This window comes from Podarcis vaucheri (genome assembly GCF_965113315.1).
Source record: "Podarcis vaucheri genome assembly, chromosome: 8".
NCBI classification, from domain to species: Eukaryota; Metazoa; Chordata; class Lepidosauria; order Squamata; family Lacertidae; genus Podarcis; species Podarcis vaucheri.
In genome coordinates this window covers 90,850,518-90,869,242 of record NC_138766.1, presented here as the reverse complement: position 1 = coordinate 90,869,242, position 18,725 = coordinate 90,850,518, and the positions used below count along the sequence as shown (strand labels likewise).

Genomic DNA, 18,725 nt, shown 5'->3' with positions numbered 1-18,725 from the left:
GGGATAAGCTCAAATGCCACCATTCCCTGTGCCAGTGACACCTCGAGAGGAATGCTTATCAGAAGAGTCCTGCTGGATCAAGCCAATGGCTTATATAATCGGGCATCCTGTTCTCACTGTGAGCTACTTCAGAGGCATCGAATTCTGCCCAACACTGGGAATGGGGGCTCCATCACACGGGCCTCCAGCCTGGCCACTCAAGGGGGGGAGGGATGGAGGTTCAGCCCCATCTCGGCAGATTTTGATGTGAAAGCACCTCAACCCTATAGTGTTGGCGCCTATGGATTACTTGAAGAAGAACTTTCTTTTTTCTGTCCTGATCTTTCCAGCATTCAATTTCATTGGCTGTCCGTGAGTTCTAATGTTAGGAGAGAGGGAGATTAAGTTTTCCCTATCTGTTTTCTTCAGGCCATGCATAACAGTGGTACCTCTGGTTGCGAACGGGATCCATTCCGGAGGCCCGTTTGCAACATGAAAAGAGCGCAACCCGCAGCGGGTTGCGATTTGGTGCTTCTGTGCATGCGCGTGATGTCATTTTGCGCTTCTGCGCATGCACAAGCAGCGAAACCCGGAAGTAACCTTTTCCAGTACCTCCGGGTCGCTGCGAGACATAACCTGAAAGAACGTAACATGAAGCAAACGTAACATGAGGTATGACTGTACTTAAAAAACTTCTATCATGTCAACCACTGCTATTTTGTTTTTAGAAAAAGAGGTGGCAGAACTCGCCATGAACAACTCCCTTATTCTCTTAGGAATGGCATTGGTGTCCGCCTGAGAGGTGCCAGAACTGACTTCCAGTAATAATAATAATAATAATAATAATAATAATAATAATAATAATAATAATAATAATAATAATATATTTATACCCCACCCATCTGGCTGGGTTTTCCCAGCCCCTCTGAGCGGCTTCCAACAAAAGATTAAAAATACATTCAAACATCAGTCATTAAAAACTTCCCTAAACAGGGCTGTGAGTTCCAGCTAAAGAAAAAGCCTTGTGGTCATTTCTTATTCACCATATCTCTAAACTAAAAAATCCCTATCCTCCTAAAAACAAACAAACAAAACAGGAAACCTCTGACATCGTGGCAACAGTTATTTGCCTGCTTTCACCATCTGACCTCAGATCAAATCAAATTCTAATAAATCCTTTCCTGGGGGAAAAATAATAACCCTGCACATTTGGAGCTGTCCGTTCAGCACCATAGAAGCAACCCTCTGCATTCCTAGGCCTCTTCCATCTGCGGCTCAGCGCCACCTACTGCAATACAGCCTGACACACTATGCATCACAATTCCTTAGCAGTAGGTCAGTTGCATGTCAAGTTTACCCCCCTACCCCCACCCCACTTGCAGTCCCAAGAAGCTGCCAGGGCTAAGTATCGACCCAGCTGTCAGCTGCGGCTCACGTGTGTCGCTGTGCACTAATCCACTTTGCCAGCCGGCTAAGAAGCCAATGCTTCTTAGGGAGTTGAACTACTCAGAACTGCAGGGAGTGTGATGTGTTGGGATGTGCCATGGTTCTAGGGCAGGGGCTGCCAACACTGTGCCCATCAGTTCATCCAGCCAAAGAGGCTTTTTATGGCTCCCACGGGGTCTCCTCCCTCCCCAGTGAAATTAGTCTTGAAAGAAGCATCATGGTGCTGCTAATAGATTAGTATGTGGGGGGGAGGCAAATTTCATGCTAGGGGTCATTAGGAATGGAACTGAAAATGAAACTGCCAATATATCTTAATGCAACCACATTTGGAATACAGTGGTACCTCGGGTTAAGAAATAACAACAACAACAACAACAACAACAACAACAACAACATATTTATACCCCACTACTCTGGGCGGCTTCCAACAAAATATTAAAATGCAGTAATGCATCAAACATTAAAAGCTCCCCTAAACAGGGCTGCCTTCAGTTGTCTTCTAAAAGTCTGGTAGTTGTTGTTCTCTTTGACATCTGGTGGGAGGGTGTTCCACAGGGTAGGTGCCACTACTGAATTCGTTCTGGAGGTCTGTTCTTAACCTGAAACTATTCTTAACCTGAGGTGCCACTTTAGCTAATGGGGCCTCCAGCTGCGGTTGTGCCGCCGCCGTGCAATTTCTCATCCTGAAGCAAAGTTCTTAACCTGTGGTACTATTTCTGGGTTAGCGGAGTCTGTAACCTGAAGCGTCTGTAACCTGAAGCATCTGTAACCCGAGGTACCACTGTACTGTGTTCAGTTCTGGTCATCTTAAGTCAAAAAGGGTACGGTCGAGGTTCAGAAAACGGCAACCAAAATGATGAAGAGGATGAAGAGACTCCCCTACATAGAAAGGTTGGATGGTTTGGGAATTCTGAGCTTATAGAAAATAAGAGGTGTCAGGACGGAATTTTACAAAATGATGCCTGGCCTGGTAAGAGGAACGTTGTTGTTTTTCCTCACTCTCTCATAACAACAGAACGAATGGACATCCAAGAAAGCTGAAAGTTGGAAAATTAAGGACAGATAAAATGAAGTGCCTTTTTTCACACAGTACACAGTTAAACTGTGAAACTTCCTAACAAAGGAGTCAATGGTGGCTAACAACATGGATGCCTTTAAAAGAGGATTGGGGGGGGGAATGGCAATTCAAAAAGCCATAGCTTGTTTAACTAATCCAGAATACGGCAGCTAGACTGGTGACTGGGAGCGGCTGCCAAGACCACATAACACCGGTCTTGAAAGACCTACATTGGCTCTCAGTATGTTTCCAAGCACAGTTCAAAGTGTTGGTGCTGACCTTTAAAGCCCTAAACAGCCTCGTCCCAGTATACCTGAAGGAGCGTCTCCACCCCCATCATCCAGCCCGGACACTGAGGTCCAGCGCCGAGGGCCTTCTGGCGGTTCCCTCATTGCGAGAGGCCAAGTTACAGGGAACCAGGCAGAGGGCCTTCTCGGTAATGGCGCCCACCCTGTGGAACGCCCTCCCATCAGATGTCAAAGGGAACAAGAACTACCAGACTTTTAGAAGACATCTGAAGGCAGCCCTATTTAGGGAAATCTTTAATGTTTAATAAGGTATTGTATTTTAATATTCTGTTGAAAGCCACCCCAAGTGGCTGGGGAAGCCCAGCCAGATGGGTGGGATAGAAATGATAAATTATTATTATTATTATTATTATTATTATTATTATTATTATTATTATTATTATATTAAACAAAGGTCCGTGTGAGCCTTTATTGTAATCTTAATCCATTGGTTCAAGTCCTATCCCCTGGAGTAGCAGGAAACAAGCTTGCTCCATTTTTAGAAATGTGCAACTGCTATCATTTTACCTCTCTGTCGTCTTGATGGTTCCTGTGTTGCAGGTGGGTTTTCTGTGGGGAGGGGGTCATGGGTCACTGCATAGACCCTAGATACCAGCTACATTATCACACATCTGCTTTCTCTGTGTGTGTGTGTGTGTTAAGGGGATACAGAATGACTTCAATCCATCACACTTACACACACTACCCTGGGCATGCAGTTATTGCTTTCCCTTACACTAATCTATTTCTCATTCCAACACTTTATGATGCATAAGAAGAAAATCAATTCTAAAAGAAATCCAAGGACTGACTCAGGGGTTTTTTTAATGTCACAGTTGCTACAACTTTGGTGTGCATGAGTGAGTGAGGCCTCCCCCTAGTGGCAGGTCTTGAGATAGAAAGAGCACAGCTCCAAATCTGTGTTTTCTAGAGGGATTTATCGCTGGGTGGAAAACACAGAAAGTGTTCCATCTGTGCAAAAAAGGGGGTGGGGCTTGGTTTCTACAAAGATTTCAATCGCATAATAATTGGCCTGCAGGATCAGAGCCAGGGCCAGCTAGCCAATCATTCTGTTTCCATCAGTGTCCAATCAGATGTCAGCGGGAACTTATAAGAAAGTTATTGGCATCCCAGTTTGATGCTGGTGGCTGACATTCAGACATATACTCCTTCCAAACACATAGTCTCAATTTATCTTTACTATACGAAGAACATAAGAAGTGTCTGCTGCCATTCTGGTCCAGCATCCTGTTCTCACAGCAGTGGCCAGATATCTGTGTGAAACCCGCAAGCAGGATTTGAGCACAACAGCCTTCTCCCCACCTGCAGTTTCCAGCAACTGCTGCCTCCATCATAGTTAATGTCTAGGTGACACGGTGATGTATGGAAGTGAAAGCTGGACCATAAAGAAGGCTGATCACCGAAGAATTGATGCTTTTGAATTCTTGTGCTGGAGGAGACTCTTGAGAGTCCCATGGGCTGCAAGAAGATCAAACCTATCCATTCTAAAGGAAATCAGCCCTGAGTGCTCACTGGAAGGACAGATCCTGAAGCTGAGGCTCCAATACTTTGGCTACCTCATGAGAGGAGAAGACTCCCTGGAAAAGACCCTGATGTTGGGAAAGATGGAGGGCACAAGGAGAAGGGGACGACGGAGGACGAGATGGTTGGATAGTGTTCTTGAAGCTACCAGCATGTGTTTGACCAAACTGTGGGAGGCAGTGGAAGACAGAAGTGCCTAGCGTGCTCTGGTCCATGGAGTCACAAAGAGTCGGACACAACTAAACGACTAAACAACAAGGCAACACAATGACCATGTACATACGCAATAGACAATCTTTATAGAATTCCTTCAAACCATAACAAGTGACTACATTATTACACGAGCACTGTTCTACAGCATTTGATGTTTTCATTTACACACATTCATTCAAAATAAGATGGGTTTATGAAGCAATTCTATATCCTCCCACCACGCTGACAAAGAATTCTAAGAAAAAGTAGTCAATATCTGGAATCACTGTTCAGTGTTGGACATCATATTTGCCGAATACACAAAGCTTCACAGCTTGTCTTTCATTGTACAAAGTCTGGTACCTCGCTTCATTTAAAGATTTTCAGAGACTTTGAGTCTAAAGATTTCATTTTGTACTTGTTATGGTTTGAAGGAATTATATAAAGATTGTCTATTGTGTATGTACATGGTCACTGTGTTGCCTAGACATTGCTGACGTTCTCTTTGCAACACAGGGGTTTGTTTGGTTACTTATCCATCATAGTTAATAGCTGCCAGTGGATTTATGAAATCATTTAAGGCAGGCTTTGCCATCCTGTGGCCTCCGGCTGTTTTGGATCACAACTCCCAGTTGCCCAGCAACTATGGGCTGGCCAAACCTGATGGGAGTTGGCAAAGATTGGTCTTAAGCCTAGTAGGCATACTAATCATTTCTTGTATCGGTGAGTTCCACATGTTAAGATTTTGGAAGGAAACTGTTCAGAGGCGAAAGAAGAAGAAGAGGAGGAGGAGTTTGGATTTGATATCCCGCCTTTCACTCCCTTTAAGGAGTCTCAAAGCGGCTCACAATCTCCTTTCCCTTCCTCCTCCACAACAAACACTCTATAAGGTGAGTGGGACTGAGAGACTTCAAAGAAGTGTGACTGGCCCAAGGTCACCCAGCAGCTACATGTGGAGGAGCGGGGAAGCGAACCCGGTTCCCCAGATTACAAGACTACCACTCTTAACCACTACACCACACTGGCTCTCAAGGATAGCGCTTGCCTTCAGACACAAAAACTTACGTGTTGAAAGCAATTCCTTCTACATGACACTTCTAGGATCTACTAAATGATGACAGAAATATAGATCAATTATTTTCAAGCAAGGAGAAAGGGGTTTTTTAATATAAAAAATGAGGGCTGTGTTAGACTACCACTTGCACCCCTTGTTAGAGGTAATTGAATCTTTTTCAAGGAACTTGGAGAGCCCACCTAAAAGGAGTGGTGAGATTTTAGAACCCCTAAATTCTTCTCCAGCTTGGGTGGTTGCTTAGAATCCACTGCTGCTACCTAGGAAGATGCCTATACAAAGCTAGATCATCAGTCTATCCAGCTCAATATAAAAAGGTAAAGGACCCCTGGACGGTTAAGTCCAGTCAAAGGCGATTATGGGGTTGTGGCGCTCATCTTGCTTTCAGGCCAAGGGGGGTTGCATTTGTCCACAGACAGCTTTCGAGGTCATGTGGCCAGCAGAACTAAACTGCTTCTGGCGCAACGGGACACCATGATGGAAACCAGAGCACATGGAAACTTTGTTTACCTTCCTGCCACAGCAGTACCTATTTATCTACTTGCGCTGGTGTGATTTCAAACTGCTAGGTTGGCAGGAGCTGGGACAGAGAAATGGGAGCTCACTCCTTCATGGGGACTCGAACCGCCATCGGCAAGCCTAAGAGGCTCGGTGGTTTAGACCACAGCGCCACCAGCGTCCCAAGCTCCTTTACCTTTAGCTCGATAAAGTCTATGCTGAATGGAAGTGGGCCTCAGAGACTTCAGGCAGGGGTCTTTCCCTAGCCCTACTTTGAAATGTGATGGATTGAACCACTGAGCCATGGTCCTTTCATTGGAACTCTCAAGGGAATGGCCATTCCCATGGGAAAAGAAGCAAGGAAATGGCCAAGTATTGTTGTTCCAGTTGCAACTGGTGTGGTGGTGAAGCTGCCCTTCCAACACTGGCATGACTGCATCTCACCTTGATGGGGCGGGGCAAAGCAGTGGCAAGGGCAGGGTTGTACAGGGGACCCAGCAGGGCTCCAGAGGTGTATCTACCCAGATGAAAATGATGTATAGGTGGTATATCACCCTGGTAAAATTAGCTAAAATGTATAAAATAAGTAACAAATGTTGGAAATGTAAAGATAAGGAAGGAACCTTTTATCACATGTGAAAAAGATGTTGAAATGTACATTTATTAAGAAACCAGAAGCATTTTTACTTGGCATTGTAGGAGATGATATTAATATACAGGATTGTAAGTTGTTTTTTATATGCAATGACTGCAGCAAGAATATTATTGGCACAGAAATGGAAGCAAGAAGAACTACCGACGAAAGAAGAATGGAGGATGAAGTTGATGGACTATGCAGAATTAGATAAATTAACGGGAAGTATTTGAAACCTGTGGGATCAGAGATTCTTAGAAGGCTGGAGTAAATATATGAACCATTTGAAAAGTAATTGTTTACGCTAGTAGGATTGCAAGAAGTTTTGTAAGGTGGATTGAAATACTGCAAGAAAGACTATGAAGAGAATTATTAGTTAAGGATAATTAAATGTAATATAGAAATCAAGAAATGCAGAATAAGTGATAAAGAACGGAAAATCATCAGAGGTGTTGACGGAAGTCCAAAATATTGTATAAGATGAGAAGATATGTTGTATGACTGTTGGAACTGATATCTTTAAAAAATCTATCTATCTATCATCTATCTATCTATCTATCTATCTATCTATCTATCTATCTATCATCTATCTATCTATCTATCATCTATCTATCTATATCTATCTATCATCTATCTATCTATCTATCTATCTATCTATCTATCTATCTATCTATCTATCTATCATCTATATCTATCATCTATCTCTATCTATCTATCTATCATCTATCTATCTATCTATCATCTATCTATCTATCATCATCTATCATCTATCATCTATCATCATCTATCATCTATCATCTATCATCTATCATCTATCATCTATCATCTATTTATCTATCTATCTATCTATCAATCTATCTATCATCTATCTATCTCTAGGACCCTCGTACCTACAGGACCGCCTCTCCCGGTATGCCCCACGGAGAGCCTCAAGGTCCATAAATAGCAACACCCTAGTGGTCCCGGGCCCTAAGGAAGTTAGATTAGCTTCAACCAGAGGCAGGGCCTTTTCAGCACTGGCCCCGGCCTGGTGGAACGCTCTGTCTCATGAGACCAGGGCCCTGCAGGATCTGATTTCTTTCTGCAGGGCCTGTAAGACAGAGTTGTTCTGCCTGGCCTTTGGCTTGGAGCCAATTTGATTCCCTCCCCCTCTTTCTTTTTTCTTTTTCTTTCTCCTCCTGTGATGAGGCTATATTTTAATATTTTAATGTTTCAATATTTTAATGTTGTATTTTAATGTTGTTTTTAAGTTGTATTCATTCAACTTATTTTTATTATTGCTTGTTAGCTGCCCTGTGCCCGGCCTTGGCTGGGGATGGCAGGGTATAAATTATTATTATTATTATTATTATTATTATTATTATTATTATTATTATTATTATTATCTATCAAGAGATGCATCTACCCAGCCCTGACCTTTGACCCAGCTCAGCAGCATCACAAGTCAGGAGAACGGTTCCATAGCAGTGGCACCAGTGGCCAGAGGCTGCCTCTCTGGCTCTGCCCCACAACACAACCTGCTTCTGCACTCCTCTCTTCTTCCCATCTGGCCCCGCTGTTGCCGCCACCATCACAGCAATTTGCCAGATGAGAAAAGTGAAGGCTGGCGGCAAACATTTTTGGCTACATTCTGGTTTACTTTCGGCATTAGCCCTACTCAGAGCAGATCCAGATGGGCTCAGCTAACTTAGCTTCATCCATTTCAGTGGGTCTATTCTGCTCAAAACAACATTGAATACAACCTTCTGAGTCTCAACTTTTTGTATTTCTTTGCAGAGGAAAAATAACTGGTAAATTAATCTGAGGTGAGCGTGGGAAAGCTCACAAATTCTCCCAAAGGTCTCAGTGTAGAAGAAGATTGGTTGATGATTAACTCGTTGCGGGATTCTAGAGTTTCCTTTCTGGATTTGAAACCCTCAGGGTCAGTGTCCAAAAGGTAATAAGAGCAACCTGGCTGCTGAAGTGAATTACAGAAGCCATTCTAGAATCTGCTATCCATTCCAGGGTTTTGGTGGAGCTGAATAAAATCATTCGACACTTTGCTGGAACTGATTGGATAAGGCACTGCCCATCTTTAGTTCATTGTGTGTTTTATGGTGCATTGTAAACTGCCCTGAATGCTCTTTGTGGGCATGAGACAGAATATAAATCCCATTTTTAAAAAGAAAAGATAAGGGGGGAAGCAAAGGGGCATATATAAGGCAACCCGCTAACTCTTCCATGCCAGTTCGAAAAACGAGAAAACCACACACTTTACAATTGCCAAAGGAGAGATGACAACCTTGCAGTAAATTCAGAGGCCAACACATGCACCCTTCTTGAAATTTCAAAAGGAGAGATTGCAACCTCACAATAAATTCAATGTGCACTCGGGATCTCTGGATTTGAAATGCCTGTTGGCTGACTCCTGTTTCAGCCAACCCCTGTAAGTTAAGCCATTCAAGAGTCTGGGCAGAGCATTTGACCGCGGCTGTTTCCGTCTGCTGGGTCAAGTAAGTAATGCTGAGAAGGACTCCCAATGCATTAGCAATTCTTGGCACATTCTTAGCAAGCTGCACAAGCAACAATGAATTCAAGAGTTATATGGGGAGCGGTGTGTGCACTCTGCTACAGGGCTACCCTGTCCCAGACTCATGAAGCAGCAAACAATTCTCTCTGTGTGCAAGGGGGTGGGGATTCTACCATGTGTCTACGGAACAAAGCAAATTTACCTCCTCCAGCGGGAACATGAGACCATGGGGAGCTGGCTCCGAAATAGTTAGAAATACTTGTGGTCTGCATTTATACAATATCCATGATGGGGGAGGAGCCTCAGGCAAAAAGCCTTAGTTACCTATCCACAAGTACACCACACACAAGGTATACATGCACACATTTGCAAAAAGCAGAGAAATCACCCCAACAAAGGTCTGCATAGTTAAAGCCATGGTTTTCCCAGTAGTGATGTATGGAAGTGAGAGCTGGACCATCAAGAAGGCTGATCGCCGAAGAATGGATGCTTTTGAACTCTGGTGCTGGAGGAGACTCTTGAGAGTCCCATGGACTGCAACAAGATCAAACCGATCCATTCTGGAGGAAATCAGCCCTGAGTGCTCCCTGGAAGGACAGATCCTGAAGCTGAGTCTCCAAAACTTTGGCCACCTCAGGAGAAGAGAAGACTCCCTGGAAAAGACCCTGATGTTGGGAAAGATGGAGGGCACAAGGAGAAGGGGATGGCAGAGGACGAGATGGTGGGACAGTGTTCTCGAAGCTACCAGCATGAGTTTGACCAAACTGTGGGAGGAAGTGGAAGACAGGAGGGCCTGGCGTGCTCTGGTCCAGGGGATCATGAAGAGTCAGACACGACTAAATGACTAAACAACAACAGATATATTCTGCATATTCACTGCTGTGTGGTGACCATACATATTAGAAAGCCTGAAATCACCAGAGCTCCATTTATGAACATAAGAAGAGCATGTTGGCTCAGGTCAACAACCCATCCTCTTCTCATAGAGGCCAACCAGATGTCTCTACTGGGAAACCTGCAAGCTGGACTGGGGCACGAGACCTCTCTCCTCCTATGGTTTCCAGCAAATGACATTCAGAATGATTGCTACCTCCAACCTTGGAGGCACAGCATAGCCATCATGGTGAATCCTCCATGACTTGGTCTCATCCTTTTTCAAAGTCGGTGGCTACCACTATCTCCTCTGGCAGCGAGTTCCACAGTTCCATAAGAACAAAAGAACAACCTCCTGGATCAGGCCAAAGCCCCATCTAGACCAACGTCCTCTTCTCACAGTGGCCGACCAGATCCATTGGGGAAGCCTGCAAGCAGGAGTTCATCACAAGAGCCCCTTCTTGGGGAGCAACTACCGTATTTTTCGCCCCATAGGATGCACTTTTTCCCCTCCAAAAATGAAGGGGAAATCTGGGTGCGTCCTATGGGGCGAATGCAGGCTTTCGCTGAAGCCTGGAGAGTGAGAGGGGTCGGTGCGTACCGACCCCTCTCGCTCTCCAGGCTTCAGGAAGCTATCCACAAGCCTTGCAAGCCCGGTGGGAGTTCCCACGGGCTCACAAGGCTTGCGGACAGCAGCCTGCAGCCCCCGCGAGTGTCCGCAAGCCTTGTGCACCCGGCAGGAGGTCCCGCCGGGTGCGCGAGGCTTGGGGCGACAGCCTGTCGCCCGAAGCACAGGGAGCCCTTTGGAGGGTGCCCCGTGCTTCGGGCTGGTGAGCGCAAGGCTTGGGGCGGCAGCCAGAGCGGAGGGGGAAAATAATTTTTTTTATTCATTTCCCCCCCCAAAAACGAGGTGCGTCCTATGGGCCGGTGCGCCCTATAGCACGAAAAATACGGTAGTTTTCAGAAGCATTGCAGTCTCTCATGGGAGGCAGAGTAGAGCCATTGTGCCTAGTAGCCGTCAAGAGCTCTCCCATCCATAAGGTAAAGGTAAAGGGACCCCTGACCATTAGGTCCAGTTGTGGTCGACTCTGGGGTTGCGGTGCTCATCTCGCTTTATTGGCCAAGGGAGCCGGCGTACAGCTTCTGGGTCATGTGACCAGCATGACTAAGCCGCTTCTGGCAAACCAGAGCAGCGCACGGAAATGCCATTACCTTCCTGCCAGAGCGGTACCTATTTATCTACTTGCATTGGTGTGCTTTCGAACTGCTAAGTTGGCAGGAGCAGGGACCGAGCAACGGGAGCTCACCCTGTCATGGGGATTCAAACCGCCGACCTTCTGATCGGCAAGTCCTAGGCTCTGTGGTTTAACCCACAGCGCCACCCGCGTCCCATCCATAAATTTGTCTAAACCATGAATTTGTCTAATTTACAACACAACTATCTCTCTCTCTCTGTTACCACCTCTGCAAACCCTCCAGCATAACTCTGCCCAAATCCAGGACAATGCCTGTGAGGTTCTCTTCTCTTTGTGCACAGCTACCATCCCAGCTGTGGGTCAAGCGGCGCTGGGCTCGCAGATCCCTAGTACATGCACTCTGCTCTCTCCAGTGCTTCTGGGGCTGCGAGAGGTGAAGCAGAGGGTTGTCCTCACTTCCTCACTTCCTCACTCCAACCCATCACATTGACATTGCTCTATTCCCCAACGCATGTTCTGATTGGGGGAGAGCCTGGCCTCTCCCAGCAGCCACCGCTGCTGCCCTCTTTCCCCACTAAATTTTAAAAGACACTGAGAAGAGGGGAAAGTTGCGCTCCTCAGTGTCAGAAGCCCAAGGGCGGATGCATGGATCCCAGGACATTCCAGTATCCCATCAGATGGCATCTTTAAATCCGTGATGTCCCGGTCAAAACGGGACAATTGTGCGGTATGCATACGGATCAATTGCAGAGAAAGACACATTTTTTGCTGCTGTGTGTGTGCTCAAGAAGGACACACATTCAAACCTGATGCCCAGAAAACTCTGCCAGTCGGGTCAACAATGGCTCTTAGCCATCGTGTCTCCACTCGCCACCCCGATCCCCAGGGGAAAGGAGAGGTAACTAATAATACTAATTATACTCTACTAATAATACTAATTATACTCTACTAATAATACTCTACCAGCAGTTCTCAGCTGAGGCCTGGTTCAGGGTGGCTGCAAATCTCCTCCTCGCTCCTTTGCACCCTCCCTCGATGAGGATATTTTCTCCGGCTTTCGGGATCCGTGGCCTCTTCCAGTTAAATTGCCAGAGCTAATTTATTCCCTCCCGCAGACTGCCGTGGGCGCCTCCCTGCCTCTTTCTCTCTCTCTCCACAACTCAGTCCCGTCCCATTCCTCCCCCCCCTCCACCTTCAAGGCCAGTAAAGCTGACTAACTCACAGGCCTGAGCATTTCAAAGATGCCATGTGACTGGTAAGCATGGAAACCCATAATGAGGCCCCCACATCGCTGGTGCACAACAGGAGGCAGCCAGGAGCCTGAAAACTGGACACTTCCCAAGGAGGTTGGTAGAAGAGTGAGGAGGGTGTAGTCTCCTCCCCCACCCCAGACGCTTAGAAAGGGAAAGGGGGGGCAGGAAAGTGAGCATAAAGTGGGAGTCAGGAAGATAAATACCCACAACCAACACAGAGATGAGGGGAGCAAAAGAGAACCGACAACAGCATCTTCACCCTGAATTGAGTGTCCTGGCATTGAGGAACCTGTTCCATCAACATGTAGGGCATGTTGGTGCGCTGAATACCACAGGCCAGCCAGCTAACCCTGGGCATTGTTGGGTATTCAGAGGAGGGAGGGCACAGAAAAGGGATGTTTTCCTTTTCTCAAGTGTTTGGAGAGGTGGGGAAATTGGGACATGCCGATCTGAACTTAATTCAGAGGAGGGAGACAGAATCGCCTGACCTCTGTTTCCATGGCACAATTACACCCTTACATCAGAAATTTTGCACCTTGCCGTAGCTAGCCTCTTTTAAGGGGGACATATGGGAAGAGAATAAATGGAATGGGGGCATCGTTGTCCCTCACGCAATGAGGAGGGGAGGGAGATGCCTGAATAGTTCTCTTTTCATTCATTTCCATCGGATCTTTCACACGAGAAAATTTCCCAGAAAATCATACAGTGATACCTCGGATTACATACGCTTCAGGTTACAGACTCCACTAACCCAGAAATCGGATCTTCACATGAGAAAAGTTCCCAGAAAATCATACAGTGATACCTCGGGTTACATACGCTTCAGGTTACAGACTCCACTAACCCAGAAATAGTGCTTCAGGTTAAGAACTTTGCTTCAGGATGAGAACAGAAATCGTGTTCCTGCAGCGTGGCGGCAGCAGGAGGCCCCATTAGCTAAAATGGTGCTTCAGGTTAAGAACAGTTTCAGGTTAAGTACTGACCTCTGGAACGAATTAAGAGAGGGGAAGTCAAAGAGAAAGAGGGGGAAAGAGGAGTGTCAGAAAGAAAGTGAATGGGGTGTGAGGCCTAGGACCCACATACCTACAGGACCGCCTCTCCTGGTATGCCCCATGGAGGACCTTAAGGTCCACAAATGCCAACACTTTGGAGGTCCCAAGCCTCAAGGAGGTTAGATTGGTTTCAACTAGGGCCAGGGCCTTTTCAGCACTGGCCCCGACTTGGTGGAACGCTCTGTCACAAGAGACTAGGGCACTGCAGGACTTGACATCTTTCCGCAGGGCCTGAAAGACAGAGCTGTTCCACCTGGCCTTTGGTTTGGACTCAGCCTGACCCTTATGTTTCCCTCCCCTTATGGTGTTGATTTATTGGCTACTTTAAAATGAGGCTGCATTTTAAATTGCATTTTAACCTGTATTTTAAATTGGGTCCCCCCCCTTCTCTTTCCCCCCTATTATGTTTTTACTGTGATTTTATTGGTGTTAGCTGCCCTGAGCCCGGCTCTGGCTGGGGAGGGCAGGGTATAAATTAAATTTATTATTCTTATTAAATAGAGAATGGGAGAGGAAGAAAAAGGAGTGTCAGAGACAGACAGACTTGCCTATTTCAGCTCTTTCCCTGTACACGTTTTGCTGCTGCTTCAACCACTGTTATGTGTGTGGCCCCCGGCCAATTATCCCCAAGGGAATAAGGCACTTAACAGAAAAAGAGGCTTCACATCCATCCATCCCCCAATCTTCACCTGATGTTCTGAGAATCAATATATTTAAGGTGTACATTTGCATCAGGCGCTGCCTCCAGAGAATTCACTTCTCACACAAATTACTCCCATCTTTCTGCCTGGACTATGAGGTCCAGCGCTGAGGGTCTGCTGGCTGTTCCCTCACTGCAAGATGCCAAGTTACAGGGAACCAGGGTGGGTGCCACTATTGAGAAGGCCCCCTGCAGTTTCTTAGAAGGATGACCATGGGGATGTGGGAATTTCCCCTGTGGCCCACCCTTCCAGTTCCTCCTCTTTGAACTGCAAATCCCAACACTTCCCCACCAGCCTAGAATAATAGAATTGAGGCTAAGAGACCTAACACCCTGCAATACAGGAATCACAGCAGGTCGCCACCCAACCTCTACTTAAGACCTCCAGTGAAGGAGAGTCTAGAACCTTAGGAGGTGGGTCATTCCATTGTTGAACAACTCTTACCTTCAGAATATTCTTCCTAAGTTTTAGTCAGAATCTCCTTTCTTGTAACTTGAATCTGTTAGGTCTGTTCCTACCCTCTGGAACAGTGGAAAACAAACTCGCTCCATCTACCATGTGACAGCCTTTCAGATATCTGAAGATGGCTACCATATCACATCTCCTCTTTTCCAGGCTAAACATACCTAACTCCTTCAACTGCTCCTCATCAGGCTTGGTTTCCAGACCTCTGACCATCATGGTCACCCTCCTCTGCACACCTCCTTAAGCTGTGGTGCCCAGAACTGGACACAGGACCCCAGGTGTGGTCTGACCAAGGCAGAATAGAGCAATGATGCTATTACTCTCTTCATCCTGGACAAGCCCTGATCCTTCTCCACACTGAGAAGGCTGCATGCCCATCCTTACAAGCCACTGCAAAGGAAGCCTTCCCAGAGTTTTACTCCAGAGGAGATTTGGCAGCCTTTCAAGGCAATGGGGGAAGGCGTTTGCCGAGACATCCACTCAAACTGTGCCGCTAAGCAGTTAATAATTACTTCCTATGAACACCCCTGGTAACACACAGCGGCGTAACCCAGAATCGTTCCAGGCTCGCAGCTTTCAATTCTGCCAGCTTCTGCAAAGCTCATTAATCACACGCGCTATTCTAAACACAAACAAGCGCTGGCTCCCCCAGCTTGTCCAATTCAAATATAAAAGGCGGGGCATGGAGGAGGAGGAAGGGGAGGGCTGGCTCACCAGAGCAACATGCAGTCACCCAAGCAGGCTGGATTTATTAAATCAAAGAGCCATTATTAACAATGCAGCTTAAATATCTATCTAAATGCAAATGAGCGCATGATGGATTGTAGGATACCCCCCCCCGCCATGTCCCTTCTTGTTTTTTTTAAAAAAGGATTCAGACACTTCATGTTAGGATTTCTTTTTTTGAGAAAGAGGGACACAAACCTGCTAATAAAGCCAGGTGTTTCAGGAACTGGAGCTTTAAAGGACAACTCGTCTTGATCTGTGTATTTAAACAACCCTTACAGGAGTTATTAAAATGTACCAGGCTTAATACTATGCTAACTATGTGGCTGAACCTGTTGCCAAAGGTAAAATGGTCAGGGACCTTCCCGCCGGAGTGGTACCTATTTATCTACTTGCACTTTGAAGTGCTTTTGAACTGCTAGGTTGGCAGGAGCTGGGACCGAGCAACAGGAGCTCACCCCGTTGCGGGGATTCAAACCGCCGACCTTCTGATCAGTAAGTCCTAGGCTCTGTGGTTTAGCCCACAGCACATCCATAAATTTGTCTAAACCATGAATTTGTCTAATTTACAACACAACTGTCTGTCTCTCTCTGTTACCACCTCTGCATACCCAAATCCAGGACAATGCCTGTGAGGTTCTCTTCTCCTTGTGCACCTCAAGGCCACGACCATAAACACACCATTTTAAGGCTGATTCCCCCGCTCCTTGACTCCTCGTCACCTGCCTTTGCCTTTGATCTGATGGTGTTTGGTTTCTATAAAGGTTTTCCCCAACAAACTACCTGGCAATCGTGTGAGCCTCCAGATTCTAGCTCCCCAGCCACACAGCCCCTCCAGCTATCTTGCATCACAGGACAGTATGGACTGAAAAGAGTTGCACATGGCCACACAAATGAACCAACTGACCTTTCTGCAGAATGCCAAATGAAACAAAGGACTCCTTTGCATCTTGCAAGAGAGCAGATGCATGTTGAGCCCTGAGTCAGTGGCCACAAGCAGGGAGTAATCATCAATCCTACTTCCTCAGCATGGGAAGATGTGCTATGCAAGGCACATGAGCTAGAATCTTATGCGCAATCATAAAACCTTTTATATGTCCACATTAAAGTTTTAATTTATGAAGCATCCATAAGAAAGGGGAGAGCTGCTATCCCTCAGCCAGTTGCATTCCTTGGGCTGGTGCTTCCTTTGTGTTCCACTCTCCCTTCCTTATGGTTTAATTTTGAGAATCTCAATAATTGATTTTGCAATGGGCACATGGGCTGTTTGATGAACTTACAGTATGCAATTGATTACAAATATTGTGTAACTTAAATTGCCATTATGTTGCTCTGCTACATTGATTTCAGTGTAAAGGAAACACAGTACAGTGGTACCTCGGGTTACAGACGCTTCGGGTTACAAACTCCGCTAACCAGGAAGTGGTTGCTCCAGGTTAAGAACTTTGCCCCAGGATAAGAATGAAAATCGCGTGACAGCAGCACAGCAGCAGTGGGAGGCCCCATTAGCGAAAGCACGCCTCAGGTTAAGAACCGTTTCAGGTTAAGAATGGACCTCTGGAATGAATTAAGTTCTTAACCCGAGGTACCACTATACAAATCGAAGGGGCGTGGAATGTGAACCATTACAAATCATTTGCAAACAAGAGTGAATACTCATTGTATTCAATGGGTTGATGTTTGTTCTGGGCATGGGATGAAAAAGCGAACACGAGCCATTTCCAGCCCTGTTTTAAGTTTTTGTTGAGATTCCTTGACGTCTCTGCTTGCTACACCATAAGATGGACACAGATCAGAGTGGGGATGAATTGGAAGGACTATCCAGTCACATGAGTTAAGAAACAAAGCGTGTCCGACCATTCCTTCTGTGTTGCAAATACACTCCACAATGGCAGCCTTCCCCCACCCGATGAATAAATAATGCTTTTTCTTGACCCAACAGTGAGAAAAATAACCCACTGAACTTACACATCAGTTTCCTCCCATAGGATGCAGGTCTGGTTGGTAGTTCCCTGCCAGGATGAGAAAAGAGGAAAGGAGAAAAGAGCTGGTGTTGAATCGTTGACTGAGAGATCTGCTTAAATACAGCATAACATGTACTTGAATTATTATCCAGGTGAAGCAAAACTAGTCCCATGGAAACTTTAGTTCGCCCCATTTCCACCTCCCTCTCCTGCCTCAGAGGCCTTTAGGGCATCCTAGGTAGTGTAGTCCAGCCACACTTCCTGTTGCTCCATATGAGTGAAATCCCAAACTCAACTTCCTCTAAACCACAGTTAGGGAACCAATGACCCTCCCAGTGTTGTTGGCTTCCAGCTCCCATCAGCCCTTGCCAACAGAGCCAATGTTCAGGAACTGATGGGATCTGTCACCCAGCAACATCTAGAGTAGAGGTCTTCATCGTTCAGTGTCCCCAGATGTAAATAGAATCATAGAATTGTAGAGTTGGATGGGATCCAAAGGGTCATCTAGTCCAATACCCTGAAATGCAGGAACTACAGCTGAAGAATCCCTGACAGATGTCCATCCAACCTCCATGCAAAGACCTCCAATGAAGGAGAGCCCAACACCTTCCACGGGTGTCCATTCCACTGTTGAATAGCTCCCACTGTCAGAAAGTTCTTCCTAAGGTTTAGTCAAAATCTCCTTTCTTGTAATTTGAATCCGTTGGTTTGGATCTGGCCCTCTGGAGCAGCAGAAAATGAGCTTCCTCCATCTTCCATGTGTCAGCCCTTCAGATGTTAATTCAGATGCTGTTGTCAAACTCCAAGTCCCATCAGTCGCAGCTGAGCCAAAGATCAAGTTGATGGAAGTTGTAGTCCTACAACATGTGGGGACCCAGCCTTGGAGTCAACTGATCTAGAAGACCATAGGGGATCTAGATGATCCCAACCTTTCTATACGCCTTTACCATTTAAAAACAAAGCAACCCACACATTTCTCTTTTCAAGTTTACCCACCTCCCCTAAAAAACACCCAACCTCTCAAAATACAGTGTTTCTTCCTAGGCTCAGATGTCATAGGGTTTTGGGGTGGCAGCAGCTATATTGAACTTCATTCATATCAGCGACATTTTCCTTTTTAGCGAAGTAGGTGCTTACATTGTACAAATGGGAGAACTCAATTTCCATAGGGGTGAGCAGTGAGCGGGGAGCTGGTTTCACAGTCACAGAGATGACTCTGGAATTCAGAACTGTAGTATTTCTAGGGAGAAAACACAGCATGTCAAAAGGCAGCGAAGGG

At 46.1% G+C, this 18,725-nt stretch overlaps 1 protein-coding gene and 1 long non-coding RNA gene across 10 annotated transcripts in view; one reads left to right on the top strand and one right to left on the bottom strand.

Moving 5' to 3' along the window:
- The window catches only part of ADGRB1 (adhesion G protein-coupled receptor B1), a 388,463-nt gene that overhangs the window by 129,593 nt on the left and 240,145 nt on the right, over positions 1–18,725 (bottom strand). For all 9 annotated transcript variants that reach the window (XM_082235447.1, XM_082235451.1, XM_082235450.1 and 6 more), the window contains exons 16-17: positions 18,584–18,686; positions 17,451–17,494 (exon numbers count right to left, since the gene is read on the bottom strand). In XM_082235447.1, coding sequence (XP_082091573.1) covers positions 17,451–17,494; positions 18,584–18,686 — 147 coding nt within the window. The remainder of the gene's footprint in view (positions 1–17,450; positions 17,495–18,583; positions 18,687–18,725) is intronic.
- Positions 3,925–4,757, top strand: LOC309539701. The gene is made up of 2 exons (XR_014222966.1): positions 3,925–4,137; positions 4,571–4,757. It is a non-coding gene; the product is annotated as an uncharacterized lncRNA (long non-coding RNA).